Genomic DNA, 10,448 nt, shown 5'->3' on the forward strand with positions numbered 1-10,448 from the left:
ATGTCACAGAACTAAACCAGCACGGGGAGCCCCTGGGCCTAAAGCTCAAGTCTCGTATTTTTATGATATATTTTTACTCAAATGGAAAAGAAAGAGTCATTTTATAGTGAGTGTTTTATATATGACCGTTTTATATCTTAATCGTTTGATAAAGCTGACCAATTTGATTCAACGAGATAGAGTTTCATCTCAGGGTCATATATAACATCCTCACTATAGAATTCTTGAGGAAAGAAAACACAACACAAGTGCCTTATAATATTGAGAGTCCAACTCGGAAGGAATGATTCCTTTTTTTGTTAGGACTTTTCTTATTGAGAAAGTCGGAGCAATTGTTTCAAATCACTACACTAAAAGAGACTTTTAAGGGGATGACATAACTTTTCTTTTTTCCGCTACTTTGAACTGTTCAAGCAGCCAAAAGGCAAGTCTGGACAAAGTGACAACAACGTTAATGTACAAAAATTGACCCAAAAAAAAAGAAGTTAATGTACGAAAATTTATAGAGATTTTCTATTTAAACCCTGCACTTCTCTTTGTTCATCCCAATACTTAAATCATTAAGCAGTAAGTTTTATTATTGTGTAAAAAGAAAAAAAAGAAGTCATCCAACTTAATAATTAACGCTGATACATCTATACACACACCCCACCACTCTTTATATTAAGTTTTAGAAAAATACAAATTTCTCTACATCCTATTTAAATTGGATCAGGACAGAGGTAAAGTATAAATTGGATCAGATCAGGACAAACTCCTCTACTTGGAGAGAAGCAAAGTTGTTCTCTTTCTCTATAAAGCATTAAATTTCGGGTTTGGGATTCCATTTGTGTGTGTTTTTTTCGCTAAGAACAAAGAAAATTGTAGGGTTTAAATAGAAAATCTCTTTATTTCTTATTTTTTCAGTTTGCGGTGTTTTTAAGGGTAGTTTGGGAAGATATCGGGGTTTTCTTAGAAATTGTGAAAATTTAAATTAAAAGATGGGGTGAACTTAGAACATGGGTGAACTAAGAGAAGTGTGTGGTTTAAATAGAAAATTTCAATTTATATTTTTATTAAAAAAAAGAAGAAAATGATAAGAACGTGGCAGAATCAGAAGTTCACTTCACTCAAAATTACTCGAAATCTGAGACTATAAACACCGATAAGCCGCTGTCTTTCTATGTCTCTCTCTGTCTGTGTTCTGAATCTGGTTTAGAAAAGAAAATTGTGTTTGGAGTGAGTGAGATTAGCAGAAAGAGAATGGGGATTCCATCGGAAATGAGGGACATGTGGGTGAACCGCGGAAAAGGCTTGCTCATTCCTTCGCCAGCTGAAGAACAGAAGAGGTTAAGATCCGCAACGTGCACCCAAGGTTTGTTTTCGTTAATCACTGATTATAATTTGGGCAAGCTCTGTTTTCATCCTCTACCCAGTTGAGTTTGTCTGATTGATCGACCATCTGGTTGGTTTGATTTAGATTGCTAGGTTATTAGTTAGTTAATTAACTTGTAATGTTTGGAAAATTTGAAATTCCTGTCCGGTTCTGTTCTGAGAATCGGCGAGAACGAGAACGAGGAAAAGGAAATAAAGAATTGGATCTGTTGTAAAAAAAGTTGGAACTTTTTGTTTATACTGACCTGAATTGAATTGTAATTTAATAAATAAAAAACGAGCGGTAAATTTTCTTGGGTCATTTTTGATTGAGTTGAATGTTTATGTTCGATCAATTCGGCAGCAACCCAATGGTGGAAACTTTGTATTTTGTTATTGATTTACAATTTAGTAATGCATTTGACAGGTAGACAGGAAAAACTTAGCTATCACGGGTTCATGAAACCCTAAACCCGTCTCTCTTTCTTTCTCATCACCACGGTACATCATGTCAGAAAGAGAGAACGGTTTTATGAACTTGTGATAGCTAAGTTTTTCTTCAGTTAGACAGTGTCTAATATCACTTGACATTTCCGTAATTTGCAGAGGGTGTAAAAGAGGGATTCAAGGCCGCTGTCATTGCTTGTGTTCTCAGCACCGTACCTACAGTAAGTGTCATGTTGCCAAATTTTCCATAAGTTTATTTGCTCGGTACAAATTGGCAGCTTGCTGCATGAGCAACAAGCCTGAATCCTAGTTTTCATTTCCTACTATCTGCTACTGCACGTTTGATCTTCTTCATGTCCTTGTGAGTTATGTTCTTTAGCTTGTTGGTATTGCCTTCTTAGTTGTGTGGAAGATGATCCATTGAACATCTATGAATTATAATGTCGATATGATGGGTCTCATCTGAACTTGAAAAATGGAGTGCAAACAAATTGCATGGTTGTCTCTGAGAAAAAGAAAAACGGTCCTTCAATCTTCTCTTTGAAGTCTTTATGTCATTTGTGACTATGTAGTTCACACATTTTGTATTATATTTGGAGGCTGCGCCTTGGCCGACTTGCTCCAAACTTAGGTGGTTGCAGTCTTGAGTCACAGAAATAGCCTCTAGGAATAAGGGGTGTCTCTATGTCTGTTTATGTCATGTTGTGTCCTCTCCACATTTTGCATTGAGAGCCTCATGCACTAGGATGTTCATTTTTCTCTTTACAACTCTATTTTTGCCTTTCTGGATTCAAGGCAGATCTTGCCATCTTGGTTTACTTTTTGATGACTACTATTGACTTGTTCTTCATATTCCCAGTTGGCTGCTGTTCGTATGATTCCTTGGGCAAAACATAACCTCAATTATACTGCTCAAGCACTCATCATATGTGGTGGTATGATTTGAAATTCATTTATTGCTATCCTTGTGCAGAGATGTGGGGCAATTCTATTTGATATAGAGCTTTAATTACTAATCCTCCCACATAAAGCTTTAATTTGCAATGCCCCTATTTCCACAAAGAAATTTGTCTTCATGGGAAATCTGACTTGTATTATTACTTAATGAACAGCATCAATTTCCGCGTACTTCATCACTGCTGATAAAACTATCTTAGCATGCGCCAGAAAAAATGCCCAGTTGCAAGATTCCTTGAGACGCCAGAAGCAGTGATACCATGCAACTCTAACTTGAAGCGATATGAGTACCATTCAATGCATTGCCATTGAAAAATTAGTGCATTTGACGGGTGCATCGAGCAATCCTACAATAAACCCTTCATGTGCTTATCGTATGATTAGTTCTTGTCGGCTACATTCTTGTTTGTATGCAAGAATTTTTTTAAAGTTATGGTACATGGCTGGGGCAGCTTCTGCTGTTAATTTCATGAATCTGTTTCGTGTGTTTATATTGTATTCCCCCTTTGTTATCCCCGTTTCTTTTCTTTGGCCAAGGGAGAAGTATTTTCATTAATAAGGCTGGGGTTAGTTGACGTATTTGGATTGCATAGAGTTACAGTTTTTATCAGTTTGCTACTGTGATTGGTATAAGGCTTATTTATTATAGTGTCTCTTGAAACTTCGGTCAAATCTCATTTTACCTCTCCAAAGTTAAAGTGGCTTACTTAACCCACTTGATTGTGATTTAGTGTTTCACTTTACTCTAACTGTTATCTTGATTTAGTGTTTCACTTTACTCCAACTGTTATCTTCATTAATAACTCTGTTAGTTTTGATGACGTAATAGGGTTATTTTAGTTTTTTTACCAAATGCAATTACTTGTTTAATTAAAAAATTATATAAAACAATGGGAAAATTAATAAATAAAAATATTGCTTCTCTATTCTTTTAAAATAAAATTTAAATTTTTTTTTATTAAATAAATAAATAAAAACCCCGCCCAATTCCAACTCTCGCCAAATATCCCTATCCCTGAAAATGGCCTCATCCTTTCTCCTTTCTCCTCTCTCCGCAACAAATCACCGCACCTTCATGCATACCCACCCAAACCCACCACTAACCATACCCACCCACACCCCCCACCAGCCATACCCACCCAATCCCCAAAGATTATGACTGAATTTGGCATTCATTGCAATTGGCGTCATTCCCCTATAAAGGAATTAGGGGAATTGACTAACTAAAAAATTTAAAACTTTTTTAATGGCAGAGGTTCTCTCTTCGTTGGGGTGGGGATTTGGGGTGAGGCCGCCATTGGGGTCGAGGAAGTTCAGGGGGCAGTTGGGTGTATGGTGTCGTGATGAGCACAAAATTAATACAAGTTTTATCCTTAAATTTATATTTGTTAGTATTTTCTTTTGTATTATGTAAATCTATTAGAGTATTTGTATTGGTGATTTCCAATCTTTGTTTTTGTATTTAATGAGTGGTTGTTTGTAGATATTAATTGTCTTTCACCAATGGCATGAGAAGGAGGAGAAATAGGCAATGTGTTGCAAAAAGAGAGAAGAACTCAAGTTGGATTTGATGACTTTGCCTTTTACAGCTCATGCTGTACAGTCCATTTTCAGGCCTGAAAACCGAATTCTCCCATGCTCAAATGAATAAATATCCTTCATTAAATTTGTTCATTAAGATGTCGACTAACACATATCCAAAATTTGGAGCAATTGGATAAAAACTCAATCCACAGGCTGTCACACACCAAGACAGGTTCTAGAACTTTGCCTTTTACAGCTCATGCTGTACAGTCCATTTGCAGGCCTGAAAACCGAATTCTCCCATACTCAAATGAATAAATATCCTTCATGAAATTTGTTCATTAAGATGTCGACTAACACATATCCAAAAATTGGAGCAATTGGATAAAAACTCAATCCACAGGCTGTCACACACCAAGACAGGTTCTAGAAGACAGCTTGCACATGCAGCTGGAATGAAAGGGACTTCATGCTTCTATAAATAGGCAGCAACTCAAGAGGGTGGAGAGGAGAATTTCAAGAAGTGATACACGGCAGAAGGAAGGAAAGAAAGGAAAAAAGAAAGAGAGAAAGAGTGAAGAAGAAAGAGAACAATGATGGAAAGGAAAGAACCAAGAGCTAATAACTCTTTTAAACTTGTTCTTCCTTTCCTAGTTCTCATGTAAATTATGTATTTTAGTTTCTTTGTTTTGTTTTAAATATTAATTATGTCTATTTAAATTACCTAACTAAGGTTGGATGAAACACCATTATTAAATAAAATTCTAGTTTTTATTTTCAATTCTCAAATATTGTGGTGTTCAATGATTATAATTTTCACTTCACATGATTAATAGATTAATCTTCTTTTCACCACTTCTATCATGTATTGTGACATATAACATGTATTTGTGGTAGTTAAGAGTTTGGATTAATCTATTCATTCATCCTTGGTTTATATTTTTAGTTTACAAATTTCTTTGATATTTTGTTATTCAAATAAACTTTTTCACATAGGATGCTTAGGAAACTTTGATCCTTTGTAGTTAAATAATTTTGTTTACATTTTATGCTTAGAATTTGTACTTATGAAGGGAATGAAAATTTACTTATGATATAAATTACAAGCTTAATTGATAAATCTTGAGAAAGCAGTAGATTGATTTCTAGATTGCTACTCCATGGGAATTGAAAGATAAATAATTAGGATCTTATGGAATAATGGTGTGGATTCTAATACCTCAGTTATTTTTCTTATAAATGTAAATCTTAATTTCAGTTTATTGTCATTTCCATATTTGTTTTATGCTTTATTTAATTTTCTTTATGAACAAACAAATCACCATTTAAATCAACTAGGTTGGCAATGAAATTAACTTGGGTATAATTGGTTTTCTATCTTTACACGCAATCCCTTGGGTACGATCTCGCTCTTACACGCTTATGCTATATTCGATTCGTGCGCTTGCGAGTTTATAACTTTTAAAAGAAACCTCTTTTGAGGCACAACAAGTTTTTGGCGCCGTTGCCGGGGATTGCAACGGAAAACTAATCAAATTCTGGTTAATTAAATTCTTCCACTAGTTATAATTTAGTTTTGTAATATATATAAAAACTTTAAAAATTTTAAAAAACGAAATTATAAAAATTTTAAAAATGAAATTTAGATTTTTTTTCAATTATCTTGTTTCTATTGTAATATATATATTAAACTTTTATAAAAAAAAAATTACAAAAAAAAAAAACGAAATTATTATTATTTTTTTATTTTTTTTAAAAAAAAAAAAAAAAAATTTTGTTAATTCTCTTGTTTATATTGTAATATCATTGAGTATTAATTTTTCATTTCTTTGTTTCAGTTATACAATCAAAGCTTCTTTTCGTGCAACCTTGGACTTGGAAGAAGTTTTATATTTTATTTTATTTTATTTTAAGAAAGTTCATTTCTTTTTCTTTATATCAATTTGTGTGCTTATTGCTTGAACTTTATGTGCTTGTTTGTACAGGTATCAATAAAAAAGGAAAAGAAGACAACTCTAATCATAATGAGGAGAAGTGTGGAGTAGTAGGAGAAGTCGCGACCTCCAAATGCATCTATGCTCGACCTAATCGCTTCAAGAGGGAGCATTCCAATCCTTTCTCTTTTCTTGTTTTGTTATTGTTATTATTATTTATTATTACTATTATTATTATTTTTTTTTTTAAACAAATTTTTTTAAATAAAAAAAAAAAAAAAAAAAAGATTTTTCATATGAGCTGACTTTTGGTAACTTCAGTGAGTGTCTTCGTCAATACAGTGTCTAGGAGTTCTATAGGCGACACCTTCGGTGTTTAAGAAGTTTGGGTTTTAAGCGGGACCATTGTGACCCCTCCAACCTTCCCGGATCCCCTGGCTGTGTTTTCTAAGGCCCTTAACTGGTCATCCGTGAGTTGCTTGTATATTTGTGTGTTTTTAAAATAAGTTAATTTTTTTTACGTAGTATTAGTTTTTTTTTTTACTGAGTGTTAAAAAAAACAATATAATTTTTGCTTATTTATTTTTGTGGTTATTTTTTTTATTTTTTTATTTTTTTTTCTTCATGAGTGATTTTTTTTTTTTCTTTTCGTGTTTGTATAGATTTTAGTTTTCTTTTTGTGTGTTTTGATTCATTTTGGTCTTTATTTATTTTTGCTTGAATTTTTATATATATATATATATATATTTTTTTCTGGATAAATACCAAAGGGATTGGCACGCATATTTTCCAGGTTTTATCTTTCTATATCATTTACCCTCTTATTTCATACATTTGCTATGCTTTTATTTTGAAACATTGAATACAGTGTTTGATTTAGGTTCAGGGGTAAGGTTTAGAAGTTTTGTTTTATTTTTATTTAATTATTTATTTTTAAAGTAATTCCGAATTTCTTGCCTCTCTTTGCTTTTATTACTGTAATTCTTTCTTTCTTTTTACTTGTTTATGTATTTAATTTGTTGTTAAGTTTGGGAAGTAGATTGCTTCATGATTGCACACTTAGAAATTTGGCTCAAAAACTTATTCATTTCATAAACATGTGATTACATACACAAATGTGAAAATGCATACATAAATTTCTCAATCACATGTTTGTTTCCAGATTCTGAGCCACCTAAGGCATCATGCTAATTGCCTCTATTTGCTCTTACTTGTAGAACCTGCAAAAGTTCGACATGATCATTATTTCTCTTCTGCAGTGCTTCTACATTCTGGTTGGCACAGTAAAGCCGTTTCTGCAAATCCGCCACCAGAGCTTTCAAGGAGGCCACCTCCTCACTCAGTGCTGAACACTCCCGCGTCCTCGCCAGTAGGCGCAAGCCCAGATTTGTGGCCGAGACCGCTTGGAGCGCGGTAAAAGTGTGGGACTCATCCACTGCCACATTGTCAGACCTGTGTGCTATATGCCAATGATCTGCAGGTGTGAGCTTGCTGCCAATCATGCCTCCCAGCAGCACTGCTCTGTTCGGCCTTGCCTTAGCAAAGTTCGGTATTGCCTCAGCAAAGTTTGAGGCCGTGCCGTGATGATATGTAGAGTTTGGGAAGACAGGGTTTGGAGGAGCCCTTATCTGCGCATTCGGAGGTGCAAGGGACAATTCAAGGTTGAGATCATCAAGATGAGCGCATGAGGATGCCATTGCTTTGTTTCTGAATTATTTGATAGTTTTTCTTGAGTTTGCAGGAAGAAATGAAGGATACTCCTATACTTAACCAATGCACGGTTTAAATAGACATCTACTGATGAGGGAGCCGACATCCACTTCGGATCTCCAAATTGCTATCCAGCCGTTGCCCTTTTTTCTCGGATCCCTACGCTTCACGAGGATTTTACGGTCACATGCATTTAGAAGGGAGCATTTCTACTTTCACTTTACTTTTCTTTTTACCTCCGTGTTTTCTGGTGTTTTATGTTTTTACCCGTTACTTTCATTTTTTTTGTGCTTTGTGTTTTGCTTTGTTTTATTTTAAGTTTGGGAAGTGTGTTTTCCCTTTCGGCTGTCATCTTTGTTTTGTTTGGGAAGTGTGCTACTCTTTCTTTTGCAACTTAATTTCTTTTATTTCTGAAAAAAAAAAGAGTGAAACAAAATGAAAATGAAAAAAAATACAGGGGAAGGGCGAAACAAACAAGCACACTAATAATACATTAGAAATTATTTTTTCACAGTGCTTGGTGTCTCGACCATAGGAGATTTGAGTTTGGCCCCCTGGATGTCCTCTCCAGGGTCTTCACGCACAGCTTCTTGGGGCTCATCACTTGAGCTCCCAAAGATCGCAATCTTCGCTTCAGCAAAACTTCTCTCGCGATCTGATTGCTTGCGTTTCCCTGGTCGGTCTAGGTCCTCCAGCTGCTTTCGCATGTCTCGAGAGTACAACTCTACCATCTTTGATAGGTTTTTATTCTCGTCCCGCAATACTTCTAGCTGGTGTCGATTCACCTCCACTATCCTTGACCTCTCCCTTTTCAAGCTTTTTATAACACTCTGACAATCTTCAACTATACTTCGCTCCGCCGCCAACTGACCTTTCAGCACCTCTACCTCATGGGACTTCGCAAGTAGGCGATGACCCAAACTTGCGACACATGTTGTACTCTGCACGCTTAGTGCCAGGGCGTCGCTCACGACCCGATTGTCATCCCTTGTGCCCAGCACACGTATATCTTTAGGAGTCACTAGATTTCTCGCAACTCCAATGGCAACATCGTTGTCCAGGAGTATTGAGTCATTTACTGTTACAGGCCCTCGTGCGGAGGCAAAATAGGGCACCCATACTGGTGCCACTGCTTGGCCCCATGTTTGAGTCGGTGGAGCTAAGTTAAGATCCAACGAAAATGGATAGGAAGAGGCCATTTTGATTTTTCACTCTCTTTTCTTCTTTCTTTTCTCTTTTGTTTGTTTAGGAGTTTGTGTTTTTCATTTTTTTCTCTGCCTTTTATAGACTTAAGTTTTTCTAAACCCTAGCCGCTGCGCTTCTGAGTTTCGCACGCCCCTACAGCTTAACTCCATCTGCCGCACCCGTCCCCCAATCATCTTAATTGTATTTCTGCCTTTCAGCGCTTTCAAGAAATAAAAAGTCGCCGCGCCTTCCTACGAAGCCAATAATTCTGGCTTGGGGGATGTGAAAGCGGCCTCTGCACGCTGACACGTCCCTCACCTCTTTTGGCCCGTGACCTATCAGTAAACGAGACATCCGGTCCCCCTTCTCTCTTTTTAGAAATCTCGTTCCTTGCGCTTCTGACAACGCTTCTTTGTTTTCTTTAATTTTTAATAATAATAAAAATAAAAATAAATAATAATAATAATAATAAAAGAAGTGTTTGGGCTTTCATTTGGGTTGGGTTTTCAATTGATTTGAACGTTCTCATGGGCTGGATTTCTGCGTGCGTAGAACTGTTGTTAGGGCTTACTGTTGTATTTGGTTTGGTTTTGTTCCGTTTGATTTTGTTTTTGCAACTAAATTGTAGTTTTAATTCTTGTTTGTTCTTTTATTTAATTACTTTAAATCCCTTTCATTTCTTGTTATAACTTTGCTGATGCCTAAATTTTTCAACATTGAGGACAATGTTTATTTCTAAGTTTGGGAAGGGATAGCAAGTCTTATTTTCATTTCACTTAATTTCTTGCTTTCTTTTAGTTTGTTTTCTTTTCAGTTTTGAGTCATTTTGTTTTCAAGTCACTTTCCGGACATATAAGATGAGATTCTGATGAATGTTTACATGACTTGATTGAAAATATCTATATATATAAAAAAAATTATTATTCACGTATTCACTGAATGGCATCATTCTAGCATGATATGTTTGAACCACTCTATGCACTTGCCATTTGTTTCATAATTCTCCAGTTAAGGGACTTGCATGATCCAAAGAATTGTATCAAGCATGAATTAGACTTGTATAACCATATAATGTGAGCTTTGAGCCTTGTGCTTCATTTCATGAGTGTTATACACATATTCTTATTTTCTTGTCATCCAAGTTGTTGTTTGATCTCATTATTCTTTGACTTGGTTGAGCACTTAAAAAACATTCATTCTTGTACAATTTGATTACGTGACATTTGAGAAATGATATTAAGGCCCTCTTTGAACCGTTTGTGCCTTTCAAACTAACCGTATGCATGCTTAAGCATGATTTTCCATTGTAACCACTTTGAGCCTACATGTAAGCCTTTT

The 10,448-nt window shown here is 35.3% G+C and overlaps 1 protein-coding gene across 1 annotated transcript; it reads left to right on the top strand.

The window, feature by feature from the left end:
* Positions 1–1,101: 1,101 nt before the first annotated feature.
* Positions 1,102–3,429, top strand: LOC110761291 (early nodulin-93). The gene is made up of 4 exons (XM_021963738.2): positions 1,102–1,354; positions 1,960–2,021; positions 2,660–2,735; positions 2,913–3,429. Exons 1-4 carry the CDS (start codon positions 1,243–1,245, stop codon positions 3,011–3,013), a joined length of 351 nt encoding a protein of 116 aa, XP_021819430.1. The 5' UTR covers positions 1,102–1,242; the 3' UTR covers positions 3,014–3,429.
* Positions 3,430–10,448: the final 7,019 nt, after the last annotated feature.

This window comes from Prunus avium, chromosome 1 (assembly GCF_965620075.1).
Source record: "Prunus avium chromosome 1, drPruAviu1.hap1.1, whole genome shotgun sequence".
Classification (NCBI taxonomy): domain Eukaryota; kingdom Viridiplantae; phylum Streptophyta; class Magnoliopsida; order Rosales; family Rosaceae; genus Prunus; species Prunus avium.

Bases quoted from the DNA above. Each gene is read 5' to 3' on its own strand.
- LOC110761291 (XM_021963738.2), top strand. From the start codon at position 1,243: ATGGGGATTCCATCGGAAATGAGGGACATGTGGGTGAACCGCGGAAAA. The intron at 1,355-1,959 runs GTTTGTTTTCGT...CGTAATTTGCAG, and splicing joins ATCCGCAACGTGCACCCAAG to AGGGTGTAAAAGAGGGATTC. The intron at 2,022-2,659 runs GTAAGTGTCATG...TCATATTCCCAG, and splicing joins TTCTCAGCACCGTACCTACA to TTGGCTGCTGTTCGTATGAT.